The sequence below is a fragment of the Phocoena sinus genome, chromosome 18 (genome assembly GCF_008692025.1).
Source record: "Phocoena sinus isolate mPhoSin1 chromosome 18, mPhoSin1.pri, whole genome shotgun sequence".
NCBI lineage: Eukaryota > Metazoa > Chordata > Mammalia > Artiodactyla > Phocoenidae > Phocoena > Phocoena sinus.
Window position 1 is genome coordinate 4,762,949 of NC_045780.1, and position 16,100 is coordinate 4,779,048.

General features: G+C 45.8%; 1 protein-coding gene across 1 annotated transcript in view; it reads right to left on the reverse strand.

The window, feature by feature from the left end:
- USP12 (ubiquitin specific peptidase 12) overlaps positions 1-8,623 on the reverse strand; it is a 79,569-nt gene extending 70,946 nt beyond the window's left edge. Inside the window, exon 1 of the mRNA XM_032611485.1 lies at positions 8,361-8,623. Within this exon, the coding sequence (XP_032467376.1) occupies positions 8,361-8,408 (48 nt within the window). The 5' untranslated portion in view covers positions 8,409-8,623. The remainder of the gene's footprint in view (positions 1-8,360) is intronic.
- Between the last annotated feature and the right edge of the window lie 7,477 nt (positions 8,624-16,100).

The window sequence follows — 16,100 nt, forward strand, 5'->3', positions numbered from 1 at the left end:
ACGTATATAAACTGTCTCTCCCCTTCTAATACAAATTCTATGCACAAGGTTTTAAATGATGAAGTCTTATGTATAGTTATTTTCAACAATACTGGGTCTCTGATTAAATTTTTAAATTCAGCAACCCATTAACGCCTCATAACGTCTAGCATTTACCCTTTTCTACCGACACCTTATTTTACAGATATTTAAATAATCCTCTTCTAAAAACAGCAGGTTGGGTAACTGCACCGCAGGCCAACAAGAGATATCATTCCAGTGGGGGCAGAGGCATGAGTGAATCAAGTGCAACAATATGGCCTCAGGAAAGAACAGGAAAATCTGAAAGGAAATAAGGCCTGAAGCTAATTTTAAAACACACGCTTCATTCTAACAATGACAAAAAGTTGGTATGCTTTTTTTTTAGTAGAAAAAATAAGACTTTTCTTCTGAAAGTAGTATTCCCCACTTTTATCTAAACTTCTAAAACATATTTGAGAATGTTACAAATTAGAACATTTTTATTCCCATACAAAAGGAATAAAATCTTTCTACAAAATATTCAAAACAGGGAAAAAAGATAATCTACATTCTTAGTTTGCAATATTATAATCTAGCTCACTTAACTTCAGAGTAAATGTCTGCTTTCTCAGAGGCATATACTATTAATAATGTTTATATAATTTTTCTTATGATGAAAATGAACTAAAATAACTGCATTTTACTTTAAAAATTTCAATTTTGGTTACTAGTATTAGTAGTGCCAATGAGTCCTTACCACACGGAGGGGAGCAAATCACTTTACAAAGGTAATAATAAAAACTACAAACACTACAGATGATTAACCCTGGGCCAGGTACCATTCTATAACCCTATGAAGTGGACATTATTTCACCCCCATTTTACAGATAAGAAAACCGTGGCACAGCGAAGTAACTTGTTCAAACTCACACTCATACCCACAAAAATAAATGCGGAATCTCAAAAAGGGTACAAATTCAAATCTTTTTTTTTTAATTTAATTTTATTTATTTATTATTTTTGGCTGCATTGGGTCTTCGTTGCTGTGCGCAGGCTTTCTCTAGTTGCTGCGAGTGGGGACTATTCTTCCTTGCGGTGCTTGGGCTTCTCATTGTAGTGGCTTCGCTTGTCGCGGAGCACGGCCTCTAGGCGCCTGGGCTTCAGGAGTTGTGGCATGCGGGCTTCAGTAGATGTGACTCGCAGGCTCTAGAGCGCAGGCTCAGTAGTTGTGGCTCACGGGCTTAGTTGCTCCGTGGCATGTGGGATCTTCCCAGACCAGTGACCAAACCTGTGTCCCCTGCATTGGCGGGTGGATTCTTAACCACTGCGCCACCAGGGAAGTCCCTCAAATCTTTTTTTAAAATGGCATTGTTAAAGAAAACAACGTCAAAAATAAGTGAACAGCATGGATTAGCCCGTCAATGAATAAAATGGTGATATCACTAACCTCCAGTAAATATTTTTGAAGGAAGAAATATATTTACTTTGGACCGTAATTTTCCATAAACTCTATAACATTAAAAAAAAAAACAAAAACAGGGGGACCTCCCTGGTGGTCCAGCGGTTAAGACTCTATACTTCCACTGCAGGGAGTGAGGGTTCAATCCCGGGTCAGTGAACTAAGATCCCAGAAGCCAAGCAGCGTGGCCAAAAAAACAAACAAACAAACTAGGAAACTAAGTATAATTCATATTTAACTATATCTAATTCCACGCACCTTATATTATTTAAAACATCATCAGATGCAACCTACTGAACGGGAGAAACTACTGCAAATCATATATCTGATAAGGGACTAATATCCAAAATACATAAAAGAACTCAGACAACTCAACAGCAAAAAAAAAACCAATGCGATCAAAAAATGGACAGAAGATCTGAATAGACATTTTTCGAAAGAAGACATACACATAGCCAACAGTAACATGAAAAGAGGCTGTACATCATTAACCATCACGAAAATACAAATCAAAACCACAATGAGATATCACCTCATACCTGTCAGAATGTGTCAAAAAGACAAGAAATAACAAGTGTTGGTGAGGATGTAGAGAAAAGGGAACCACACTGTGCACTGTTGGTGGGAATGTAAGTTGGTGCAGCAACTATGGAAAGCAATATGGAGGTCCCTCAAAAAATTAAAAATAAAACTACTATATGATCCAGCAACTCCTCTTCTGGATATTTATCAAATAAAACAAAAATACTAACTCAAAAAGATAAATGCATGCCTGTGTTCAATGCAGCGTTATTTACAACAGCCAAGATATGGAAACAACCTGATGTCATCAATGGATGAATGGATAAAGAAGATGTGGTACATGTATACAATGGAATATTACTCAGCCATAAAAAAGGACTTAAAAGTCTTACCATTTTCGACGACATGGATGAATATCATGGGTATTATGCTAAGTGAAGTAAGTCAAAGACAAATACCATATTATCTCACTTATATGTGGAATCTTAAAAAAAAAAAGGCTCATAGAACAAAGAACAGACTGGTGTTTGCCAGAGGTGGTGGAGGTGGGGGGGGTGGAGAGAAATGGGTGAATGGGGTCAAACAGGTAAAAGAAAATCAATTAAACACAATTAGCATTCCCAAAATGATGGTATCAACAATCATTTATAGGGCTTCCCTGGTGGTGCAGTGGTTGAGAGTCCACCTGCCAATGCAGGGGACGCGGGTTTGTGCCCCGGTCCGGGAAGATCCCACATGCCGCGGAGCAGCTGGGCCCGTGAGCCATGGCCGCTGAGCCTGCGCGTCCGGAGCCTGTGCTCTGCAACGGGAGTGGCCGCAACAGTGAGAGGCCCGTGTACCGCAAAAAAAAAAAAAAAAAAAATTTAATAAACACTCAAAGGATCAGAGAATACTGAGTTTTCGATCTAGAAGGAAACAAACACAGAAGGAATATTTACGCGTCTAGTCCAACCCTTTTATTTTACAGATGAGAAAAACCAACCCACAAAGTTTTAGGAGACTTTCCCATATGCACAGATCTAAATGTCAAAATCTGGATTAGAAGTTTCCTTCTGGTCCAACTGCTCTTTTTAATATACCATGCAGTAGGATACATTACAAAATACTATATTAAGTTTCTGGAATTGAGCTACTGAAAGAGAATTCAAAACAAAATCAGATTATTTAAATCTAAAAAATGAAGGTTTCTGGAAAGGAATTAATGCTAGCTAAACGAATGCTTAAATAATCTTTCCTGAGACAGTAAAAGTTTCAGGAGAGCTTCAGTAAATCTGACTTTAAAGGCAGGAAGAAAGAACTTGTGAGAAAATAGAAGTGGACTCAGTCTCTGGGGGCCTACCAGAAGCCCAGAGCCAAGGAAGAAAACTAGGTATGTTGCGATCAAGTCTGGCTGAACTGGCCACATGGGTCGTGGGACAGTAAATAATTAACCTACTCAGAGATCTATTATAAAAAGATTAGTTGGAGGTGGAAGGAGAAAACCACCAAGAGGTAAGCAAAGCCAAATGATATGAGACTAGAGTTTTTATACCTGCTTCACCTAATTGAACACGGTATTTAAAACGATACTTGTTAAGCATATGAAAAGTTTCAAATCCCAATGGTCTTACCTTTATTTGTGGTAAGTGCCAATAATTCACATGGAAAACTGAAATGTGAAATTTTACCTAGGGCATAGTTTTTTGAAAAAGACAAGACGGACTTCCCTGGTGGGGCAGTGGTTAAGAATCCACCTGCCAATGTGGGGGACACGGGTTCAAGCCCTGGTCCGGGAAGATGCCACATGCCACAGAGCAACTAGGCCCGTGCGCCACAACTACTGAGCATGTGCTCTAGAGCCCACGAGCCACAACTACCGAGCCCGCATGCCACAACTACTGAAGCCTGTGCGCCTAGAGCCCGTGCTCCGCAACAAGCCCGCACACCGCAACGAAGAGTAGCCCCCGCTCACCGCAACTAGAGAAAGCCCATGCGCAGCAACAAAGACCCAATGCAGCCAAAAATAAATAATATAAATTAAAAATAAATTTAAAAAATAAAAATAAATCAAAAATAGACAAGACAAGCTCTGGGAGGGAAAGTAAGTTATTTTCTTTTCTGCTGCCTTAAGAGTTTCCAAACTCTTTTTTATAGAATACATTCCAAATTTTCTATAATGAGAATGTGCAGTTTTTAATGTCCAATATGTATTTTAGCCAAATTCGAATGATCAGCAAGCTTAAATAAAACTTATTCTAAAGGATCTCTCTGCTAAGGTCCTCAAACACATGTTCAAACATTCCTTATCGAACCATTTATATGACAGAAGACTCCTTATTTTTGAAGTTTTCATCTCTCCTAAATTAACATTAAAAACAGCAAAATTAGTAAACCAATGGCAACTCACTTTGAATGTTCCCATCATAGAAAACACTTTTTTACTACTAAAATATTAATAAAAATTAATTAAATATTTCGCTAATAAAAGAATCACACCCACCCTATTTCTCAAGAAGGAACAAGGGCTGCTATCATTTACTCTAATATTCGGACTACATGAAGAGCCTACCCCGCACCCCGACGAGCAAGGCACCGCGGGGTTTGAGGTTTTCCTCCCGCCCCTCCCTCTGGAATGATAAACTGCACTGACCACACACGCATCTGACTCTGCGTGAGTGACCCCAGCGAGACTAAAACAATAAGAAAGGACAAAGAGCCAGTCTCACCTGTGACTTTCCTGCAGTAAGTGCAGTCAGCTTAAAGTTTCCCACGCGCAGGGTGCTGTGCTGGGTACAGGCTTTTTCAAAGCAAACCTGTCAGACCCACCGAGCAGCAGACTTGTGGCCTTGGTTGGCTTCAATGACACCATGTTCTAGGGGATCTAGCTGACACCCAGTGACTGGGGGTGGTCAAGGAGCCAGGCCACCCCACGATCGACCACGTTCCCCTGCAACGACTTCTCCTTTATCCAACCCCCTTCCTGCACGCCCTTCCCCGCCAGGACTCCTACAACCCAAACAGGAAGCGAGGATGCTTCTCACATCGGTGGAGCCCCCAGCGCTGTGCTTCCTAACAACCCTGACCCGTATGGTCACTTCCTACTCCTGGACCACCACAAGCTGCTCTACAACTTCCACTTCAATTTCAAAACACAGGCCATCCCTCTACATGCATTCGGTCACTTTCCCCATTATTTCACAATTATGAAGGATAATATTAAATATTAGGTAGCTACTCTGCGCCGGGCCCTGAAGTCTGAAGCTACTTCATCAGCAAAACAAGCACCACGTGACACTGAAATTATTTCATGGGCAAACAAGAGGCATTTCTAGAGGTACCCTGCAAACTGATTCATTGCAACCTAAACATAATCACTCACACTGTCAGGCTGTAACACTAACTTAAGAGAAACAAACTTAACTGACTTTTGCATGCCAGAGGAACATAAGAATAAGACACATCAAAAGAGATTTGTTTTTAACAGTTACTTAATCCTATTAAGGTATTGCTCTTTGCCCAGGTACCTTGTGTTGACATGTGAAAAAATTATGTCAACGTTATTACTTATAGACTAAAACGTCAACTCATTATAAGCGTTTTCACAGCTGCTGATTCTGAGAGATCATTCTCATTAGGACCAGCCCCTCTCCTCTGCATCACCCCACACACAACCCCAATCTCAGGCATGTTTAACCAAACTTACTGCCCCCAGACATCAGCAGAAGAAATGAAGGATGCGGGGGGACTTTTACTGTATGCAGAAGGTACTGCTCCACCAAACTGTGAAATAAATGATAGTCCTTTCGCTTAAGGCCTTCAGAATCTAATAAGGAGATAACAGAAAAATTCACAACACAGCAAGTATGGTAAGTGCTACTGAGATCACAAAACTGCTGTGAAATTGTATGAGGGGGATGGAGGGTGGGGAGGGACAGGGCTAAGATTATTCAAGGAAGGCTACCTGCTTGAGAGACAGCTGTGACCAGGTCAGAAACCTACAAAGGCACAGAGATAAATACCTTTGCTTTTCTTGACTGTCAATTTTGTAGTATCTCAGAAGACAGACTGAAGTTCTCTTTAAAGAATAAGATTGCAGGATACTTTGACATATTTAGCACTACCTTGGGAGCGCATCAGAATGTATTCAAATATGAACACAGGCACATACAATTTTAACACTACTTTTTGGATCATTCTCATTTGGCCGGCCACTGATGTTTCCCTATCTGCCAACAATACACACACACTGCATGTAATTAATGCACCTGAGCGGAAGCCCTAGAGAGAGTTTTGGAGTCTAAAATTCTTGAGATCAAAATCCCACTTACTCAGTGTTTGACTTGGCAAATCTCTCTCCACCTCATTTTCTTAACCTGATTAGAGCATATATTAATACGTTTATGTGAATATTGTTTGTCTCTCTTAACTAGAATGTAAACACTATGAAAGCAGAGGCTGTCTTGATCACTGCTGTATCCCCAGCACTCAGCACACTCTCTTGTGCGTAGTAGGTGCTAAATGTATACCTGATATACTTGAGTGGATGAAACAGTGAAGAGCAACACATCACTCCACAAACTCTAGACTTTGACAGTGAAGTATGACCTGACAATCTGTGTAGCTCAGCAATCTGGTAAGATTATCACTTTCAAAGACTTAATTATCACATTCCTTTAGAAAGACAATAATAACTGGCATATCTAAAAATAATTAATCTACCTGATCCTTGGAAATCCTTTTAATACAGTCCCTTTCAACTTCCCTGGTGGCGCAGTGGTTAAGAATCTGCCTGCCAGTGAAGGGGACACGGGTTCGAGCCCTGTTCCGGGAAGATCCCACAGGCCGCGGAGCAACTAAGCCCGTGCGCCACAACTACTGAGCCTGTGCTCTAGAGCCCGCGAGCCACAACTACTGAGCCTGTGAGCCTCAACTACTGAAGCCCACGCACCTAGAGCCCATGCTCCGCAACAAGAGAAGCCACCGCAATGAGAAGCCCACGCACCGCAACGAATGAAGCACAATGAAGACACAACACAGCCAAAAATAAGTTAATTTTTAAAAAAAGAAAATTAAAAAAAATACAGTCCCTTTAACATCAATGGTTCCTAAAATATGAATTGTGCAAGAAAAACAAACATCCATTTGAGGAAATGGATTCTTCATGATTCATTCTTCAGTGTGATGTCTTTAATACTGTAGATTTTAATCCCACTTGATTTCAGCCATTTTTATACTGTTCCTCAGCGTGCAGTACAGAATCTGCTTCTAAAGCATCTTTTCTATCTGATTCACCGCTCCTTAAAGAAAGGTATATGAAACGTACCACCCTTAAATGGAAGATTGCTGGGGGGGATCTCCCACATGCATAAAAAGGTCTGATAAGCCATAAAACAGAAGGAAAGATTTCAGAAGTCTTTAATAACATCATCACTAGGCCCACGTGGTGAAAAATAACTTTTTTTCTGTGATGGCTCATACTTAAGATGGCAAGATGTAAGTCATAAGGAGCTAATAAAACGAATTCGCCCCACCGTGTGGAAAACTGGTCCTTCTGACCAACCACAAAACACCAAGATTTAAACGCACCCACGTTTTGCTCAACTCGGGACTTTTCCACAGGCATTAGTACTTTTCCCTTAAAGTCGATTTAAAAGCCCCAGTAAAACACAGACAGCAACCCTTGCCGTCAGTTCCTGCACAGAAGCACTTGAAGCCACACACTGATGCGTCTGGGGCGTTCAAGTAAACAGATGACAGGAACGCTTAAGCTGCTTTGAAGATCAACGTGGATTCCCAAAGACAAGATCGCCACCTTGACACGCGGCTGGAAACGGGAGAGCTTGTTCCTCTCAGAAGAGGAGAAAAGGGGGAAATTTTCGACAGCACTTATTTAAAGTTTCCACCTTCACACACACCCCCTTCCCCTCGGCGCCGGCGGGGACTCGGCCTCGCCAGAGGCGCGGGGAAGAAACCTGAGCCGACTTCCGTGGCCTCGCGGCCGGTAAGGGGACCCTGCCTTCCCGCCGCAGCCCCTCGCCGGCTGGGGACCCTCCGGGCCCGGCCAGCCGGGCCCGAACCCGCGCGCCGCCGGACGGAAACGCGGGCGCCGCTCGTGTACTTCCACCTCCGGCCCCGGCCGGGCCCGCGGCCCGGCTCGCGCGCCCACAGCCCGGCGCCGCAGGGACCCGCGGCCGAGCCCGGGCACCGACGACCCGCGCCGCCCCCGCCGGCCACCCTCGCGCGCCAGCCTCCCGGGGCCGCTCCGCGCTTGCTTGCGCCCCGCCGTCCAACCGCCCCCGCCCGGCCCGCGCCGCCCCCTCCCGGCCACGGTCCAGAGCTAGGCCGCGCGGGCGGCGAGGGCGGGGACGGGGGCCGCCCGCCGCCCTCCCGCCTCACCTACCATGGTACAGATGGAGGCGAATTTGGAGACTGTCATTAGGATTTCCATCCGCCCAGCGCCATCTTCCACCCAATCACAGCGGCGGCAGCGGCGGCGGGCGGGGGAGGAGGGCAGCCGGGCCGCCCGCTCGCACCGCAGCCAGCGGGCGGACCCCGAGCTGCCGCGGACCCACGCACCGACCCTGCTCAGCGGCCACTGCCGTCGTCGCCGCCGGCGCTCCGGCACTCCCTGCCGCGGGCCCCAGCCCCCGCCTGCCGGCTGCCCGCCCGCCCCCGGCTCCTCCCCGGCGCAGGGCGCAGCCGCGGCCTCGCGGCCCGCGCCAGTTCGCGAAGCCGCCCGCCGCACACCCCGCCCAGCGCGCTGGGGAGCGGGCTCCGCCGAGGCCCTAATGCCCGGCCTGCTGGAAGCTGCACTGCCCGGCGGCGCGCCCCGCCCACCCCTCGGGGCCCCGCCTACTCCCCGCGCCGGCGCCACCCGCTCCCCGCGGATGCCTCCCCGGCTCCGGAGCGCGCGACTCGGAAAACTCCCGCGCCTGCTCCACCCCGCGCTCGGCCGGGGCGGGGCTCGGAGGGGCCACCGCCTCCCGCCCGCGGCCCTCGCGGTCCTAGAGCCCGCGCACCACGAGAGGTGCAAGAAGGGTGCTGGGGGTGACCAGCGTCAATCCTGGAAGGGGCTGACTAGCAGCCTCTACCAAGGGCGAGGGAACAGCTAGCCCAGACAGAAAACTGAGGGGGTGATCTCGATAATTCTGGGTGCGGTGGGAGGAAACCTGCTTCTGAGCGGTTAAAATAGCCCGGGTCATCCAATGTCCCAAGCACCTAAAATGTAAGGTGGTTTGTTTCTTTTTACATACATTGGGTGAATAACCTGGGTCAGAACACCGTAATTTCGCGAAAGACAAATTAATTAAAAGTGAAAGAGGCAAAGAAGAAACTATATTTGGCTCCTTGAATTAAGAAAGGTAAATTATGGGGAAGGGGGCGAAGCTGATTTCCGCCCGCTTGTTGGCCATAAATTTAGAATTTGGTTATAAATATAGTATCTAAATATACTTGTTCTGAAAGTTGAGTTGCAAAATAGGGAAGGATCTCAACCCAGCAGTGATGATGTTATTCCCAGGGACAAGAAGTCCCACAAGTAAGAAAAATGTCCTGTGAAAAATGCTGAAGCAGTATTAGCCAGGGGGGATAGTTCCTATTTTCCGCTTCGATAAAATGCATCATTGCACCCTGCTCTTCGTGTCAGACAGCTCAGCTTCGTTTCTTCCTATTTGAGAAAGAAGTTCAAGTTAGTAGAATAACTTTATAAATTATTGTATTAGAAAGCTTGTGATTTTTCACGATTGAAGAACTGATGGGATGCTTTTTTAGTTTCCCCCATTTCAGTGGGGCAGAAATGACAAATGACAGACGAATCTCTAAAATCAGATATGCCTTAACTCTTCAGTTCAAAACATTTAAAACACAAAACATTCAAACAAAATTTAGGTGAAAAATAGATTTCTGGTACATGCATGCTGTTTCCATAGTGATTTCCATTATAAGCTTGCTTGGGGGAAACAAAATTGCACACAGAATATAGCCAAGTCCCATAGTAGCTGGCCTGCTGCTCCAGGCACCTGCCTCCCTGGAAGCCGGGACTTCCCTCATTGCCCTGATACCCGAGCCAGTGCTAGAATGTGCCAGAACCACACATTCAGGTAGCTGGGGTGCTCACCTCCCCATTTCCCTGCCTAGACTTGGAAGTATCACCCACCTGAGTTGTTTCTTGCTATGTTCCATCCTGCTTAGACCTCCAGGGCATGCCTGGGCCTCCTACCAGTGTTGCCATGCCCATGACAGACTGGGCCCTGTCTGTCTCATCTATTTGGATGAAAGTCTAGTTGTCATTCTGTCCCGTCGAACAGGTCTAATGTGTCAGAATTTGAGCCCCATCTCCATCTAGGCTGCCCACCAAGATCTCTCCTTGTGCATGGAACAGAGGCCACCAGCTTTATACGTAAGTGTATGTAAGAACAAGGGCTTTTCTAAATGGATTTCTGGTAGAATTATCTGAAGTTGTTTAGTTGATGTTATAGCCATCTAAATTCACAGATGAGGGACTTCCCTGGCAGTCCAGTGGTTAAGACTCCACGCTTCCAATGCAGGGGACACAGGTTTGATCCCTGGTCGGGGAACTAAGATCCCCCATGACGTGTGGTGTGGCCAAAAGATTTTAAATTTTCAAAAATTTAAAAAATAAGTTCACAGGTGATAACACAGATCCTAATAGCAAACCTCCCAATGCCTCGCCTCCCCAGCGTTAAGGTTGAATGGAAAGGCACAAATGTAAAGACAGAATCTTCCATGTGCTAGGTGCTGCACTGGGGTGTTTTTTTGTTTATTTGTTTGTTTTTTACCATAGGTAATGCAGATGAAGATAAGATATAGCTGAAATGTCACACGTGTACCCCCAGAACTTGAAAGGGATCATCTGGACTTAGAATACAGTTTTTACCTGCAACCGTATCAGCTTTACAAAGAGCTTCATTGTATGTAGGGAAAGATGAGTTTGTGTACAACTGACCTCTTTCAGGCCTTCCTGAGTGTATCAGCTACAAATTACACCCAGATAATTTCAGGGACCAAGCAAGTAAACAAATTAGGGCAAGCTCATTCCATTTGGTTAGCACGACGTTTTTAAATGGTTTTGTTTGAATAATTTTACACAATCCTTTCTGGTCCAGTTCCTTGCAAGCCACTTCATCTTTTCTGTTCTCTTCCTGTCTCCACTTAACCACATGCCACTTCATATATTTCTGCCACCTCTCTTTTCCACGAAGCCATTTGGGTTTGCACCAGCTGACATCAATGAGTGAAATGCTGCCCTTGATGGGGCGAGGAAGGATGTGGTGGAGAGGGGGTGGAGAGGCATGTAAGACAGCCACAGCGACAGGGAGTGCTTATCAAGGAATTATGCGTGCACCAAGCATTTCCTCAAATCCCCATAACAACCCAGTGGAGTAGGTGCTGTTATCGTCCCCATTTTCTAGATGAGGAAACGGAGGCACAGAGAGAACTTTCCCAAGGTTGCACAAGTAATAAGTGATGGAACAAGGATTTTAACCCAACTCCAGAGGCCACACTTGTATCCACCCTGCTAACCCAGCTCAAGTCAAAGTGCCTCATTCTGACTCTAACAGAAGGAGGCTGAGGGGCGCTCACTCCTTTGGGACCAGGTTACGGCTACAAAATAAACACAGATAAGTATTTCTTTGTCTCACTTCCCTCATCTGGAAAATAAGGGTAATGATTATTTCTACCCCAGAGGGGTATGACAAGGATAAAACATGGAGACACAGTTAGAAAAGTGCCTGGCACTCAGCATGGACTGGAGAGCTTTGAATGGACATTCAGTATCAACATTTTAAAAGTCAGGATGGGCAAGTACTGCCCTCAGGCTGCCAGTTTACTCTCTCTGATATAACAAGCCTCTGCTGTGTGCCAGTCGCCTGATTAGTATTTTATTTTATTTTGTTATTTATTTATTTATTTTGCGGTACTCGGGCCTCTCACTGCTGTGGCCTCTCCCGTTGCGGGGCACAGGCTCTGGACGCGCAGGCTCAGCGGCCATGGCTCACAGGTCCAGCCACTCCGCGGCATGTGGGATCTTCCCGGACCAGGGCACGAACCCGTGTCCCCTGCATCGGCAGGCGGACTCTCAACCACTGCGCCACCAAGGAAGCCCCTGATTAGTATTTTAGATGCATTTTCCAATGTAACCTCCCAGGGCCCTTGGAGCTGGATCATTTTGTGCTCATTTTACCACGTTCACCATGGCCCTGCCCAGCCAGTGTAGGGCCAGGGGCCACACCCAGACACTCTGACTTGAAAACCCAGGGTCTCTCCCCTTCTCTACCCTGCTCGTTGACAGCTGAATGAATTAACCTTCTTGGTGGCGTTAATTAACATCATCCAGCTGTCCAGAGGTGAATGTGAATCAAAACAGTGATGTTCTTTTGTTGCTTTGAATCAACAAATCAGTGACTTACTTTTCAAGGCTGATTTCTAATTCAGATGAGTAAAGTCAAAGCATATGCCCTATGGATATATGACTCTTATTTGCTGGGCAGCATGGCATATAGCTAATGTATCTAAACCTTTGTCGTTATTTAAATCTAGGTTTTCAAAGAGGGCCAAAGGCACAGCCCCTTTACATTCTATTTAAAACTGAAAAATGAGTTCATTCATTAAAACAGATATCTATTGGTCATCTACTGATGATTAAGAGAAACCTGTGCGCTCAGGGAGTAGACAGATGAGTTTTATGGAAAATGAGCTGGGAGAATGGAGAACTAAGTGCAGTCAGCTCTGAGGCAGGTGAGACTAACCCTGCCTGCGGGAGGGACAAGCTGAGGACAGCCTCACAATCCAGAAGAATAGGATGGACAGTGGCGGGGGAGGGGAAGGCAGAGGGAAAGTCACGTGCACTGACCCATAGGAGCCAGAGGGACGTCTAAGGCTGCGGCACTGAGTGTTCTGTGGAGTTTGTGGAGATGAGTGTGGAATGTTAAGGGGACAATCTGACCCACAGGGACACCAGCAGGGATTATGGTCTCTGGAACCTCTACCATCATATCCATCAGTATACTAAGTGGTAGAATCAGCCTACCTGAAAACCTGTTTCTTGTTCTTCATAATCTCCATTTGGATTCCCACCCTGGAATTTGTTGAGGCTAAACATGGCAGAGACTCTCAAGGAGACATCAAACTAACAGGTATGTACCTGGGGAGAAAACCTTGACTTCCGGTGAGTACAGAGGTAAACTGGAATATTTTCTTTGGTCCTTAGCTCCTCACTAAGCAGGGCCTGACTGCAGGAGGCTGGGGAGCATCCCGGCTGTTTAGGAAAAGTGCAAAAGTTGCAGGGCTTAACTTGAGAAGGGGATACCTTTTCAAATGCTTCCATCAGCCACCCCTTTCTTCTGTGAAAAGGGGAGAACAGAGAGAGACAGAGCCATAAAGCGACAACCCTGGATACAAACATGATCCATTCCAGTCATGTAATTACTCAGCAATGGGCATCTGGATTGCTTTTTTTAGTCAATACATATCTGTTGAGTACCTCTGACTCGTGAAGTCTTGTTGGAAACAGGGAACAAAGAAGCTTGTTCCTTCAAAGAGCGTGCCATCGGGACTTCCCTGGTGGCGCAGTGGTTAAGAATCCGCCAGCCAATGCAGGGGACACGGGTTTGAGCCCTGGTCCGGGAAGATCCCACATTGCCGTGGAGCAATTAAGCCCGTGCACCATAACTACCGAGCCTGCGCTCTAGAGCCCACATGCCACAACTACTGAAGCCTGCGCGCCTAGAGCTCGTGCTCTGCAACAAGAGAAGCCACCACAATGAGAAGCCCACGCACCACAATGAAGAGTAGCCCCCGCTCGCCGCAACTAGAGAAAGCCCGCGCACAGCAACAAAGACCCAATGCAGCCAAAAAATAAAATAAATTTTTTTAAAAAAGGAAAAAGTAAAAAAGCATGCCATCTAGTTGAGAGAGAAGACTTGTATACAAATCACTTTAAGTACCCGTTGTGTGACTTATAGTATTATAAGGGTTCAGAGAAGAAAGTGATTGTTTCTTCTTTGGGTCATCCAAAATGCTACCCCTTACTAGAGAGTAGGGTCACCTGATCCAATGGGAAAAGTTGGGAAATCTCAAAGAGTAATATAATTATATCTTTTAAGTAACACTTGCCTGTCTTATTCCTCAAGCACCGACAAGCTCCATGCCACCTCTGAGCGTTTGTTCTGGCCGTTCCTTCTCCCTGGAACACTCCCCCTCCTTTACAGGGTCACCTCCTCTGGCCCTGATGCCACCAGATCCCCTCCTCTCATGTAAGCTCAAGAGAACTGGAACCCTATTTTAGAGCTCTGTCCCCAAGGCCTGAGAAAGGACAGTAAGTGCTCAATAAATAAATGTTAGTGAATGAACAGAAACGGATAAAACACCTACACTTTAAGTATGTCTGCCTCCAGAGCAAATAAAAACAGAAGAATCCTGGTACATAGAGCTGATTTATCTTGACTGATCAACACAATGAATGGGAAGTCTCAGAAAGCACTTGCAGGGCTTCCCTGGTGGCGCAGTGGTTGAGAGTCCGCCTGCTGATGCAGGGGACACGGGTTCGTGCCCCGGTCCGGGAAGATCCCACATGCCAGGGAGCGGCTGGGCCCGTGAACCATGACCGCTGAGCCTGCGCGTCCGGAGCCTGTGCTCCGCAACGGGAGAGGCCACGACAGTGAGAGGCCCGCGTACCGTCAAAAAAAAGAGAGAAAGCGCTCGCAGATACTCTGCTGTTTCTCTGACTGCCTTCCGTCTGGAGTTTCCCATTTTCAGTTCAGCATTTACTCAGCTCTTATAAGAAAGTTCATCAGAAAAAAAAAGGAAAAGAAAAGAAAATGTACTTTCTGGACTCCAGAAAGTCTCAAGCATCTGCAACTTCCCCAATCACAGCTCTGATTTTCTTTACTGTGCCTTTAGGTTTTTTCCTCTGGAGACAGCTTCTCACTTCATCCTGCCCTCTCCTTAACAACCTGCTTCCCAAAAATGTCAGGGTGGTTTTTCTATATGATTTACCAGAGTTTAACCATACACTTGGAGTTTGTATTGTAAATGTTTGGCTCTAACTTGTGGTTTTACTGCCATTTTTGCCTCTTCCCGCCCACCGGGCCTCCTGGGCACTTGACCTTGAGGAGCCTGCCTAGGGTACCTAGTACGGGGCAGCATACCCACTGCGGGTTTCCTGAGACACACGAGCTCTGTCATCACTTGAGACAAACAGGCATGGCTCCCACTTCTTCTTTTTAAAAATTATTGAAACAGCAGAGCATAGCAATGTTAAACGCAAAAATTCCAAAATATATTTAGCATACAGAAACTCCTGTCAGACATACAAGAAACAGTTCATGGTGATTTCCCAGGATTGTGGTAGTGGGAATGGGTGAATTGGCGAACAGGATGGAAGAGAGAACTTTACTGCATACTTTTTATGCTTTTTGAGTTTGCAAACATGCAAATGTATAACTACTTCCAAAATTAAGTAAATTGGGTTTTTTTAAAACTTAAATGAAAGACAGTTATGTGACAGTATTTTTAAGTCACTAGGCACAAGCCAAACCAAAAAAAAAATTTTTTTTTAAGTAACTTAGTGCAAGCCTAGTTCAATTCTGGTCTGTCTCTGCCTAAACAGAACACACACTTGAACTCTGACACTTCCTTCCTTAGGACTCGGGGCTCTTCTGCCTGCATTGGCTCAGACTCTGCAAGTTAAGGAAGATAACAGTCTCTTTACAGAAGGGCAAGCTTTTGTTTGCCTGCTTCAGGAGGGCTAGCAATGGGTGTTTCTCCTGCTCTGTCAAAAGGAAGAGGTTGGGGAGGGAATGAGAGATGGGAAGAAGGGAGGTGAGCCCAGAAAGTCTTCTCTGTTCCTGGCGCTCCATCCTCCAGGCCCCAACAGAAAAGAGGTGAAGTGATCAGTTCCTCACGTGATCACGTGATCAACAATCACATGACCACCATTACCCAACACCGGCCCACAGAACGGTCCTGTGCTTTTCTGCAGCACAGGAAGAATGCTCATCTCCCCAGGCAACTTAACCTTTTCTGGGTGTTTTTGTAGGGCTTTTTTTTCTCTTTCCTTTAGCCTTTCCCAATTCCTTCTGGTCAATTCTACTACGCGTGGTAGAAATTTTACTTTTTT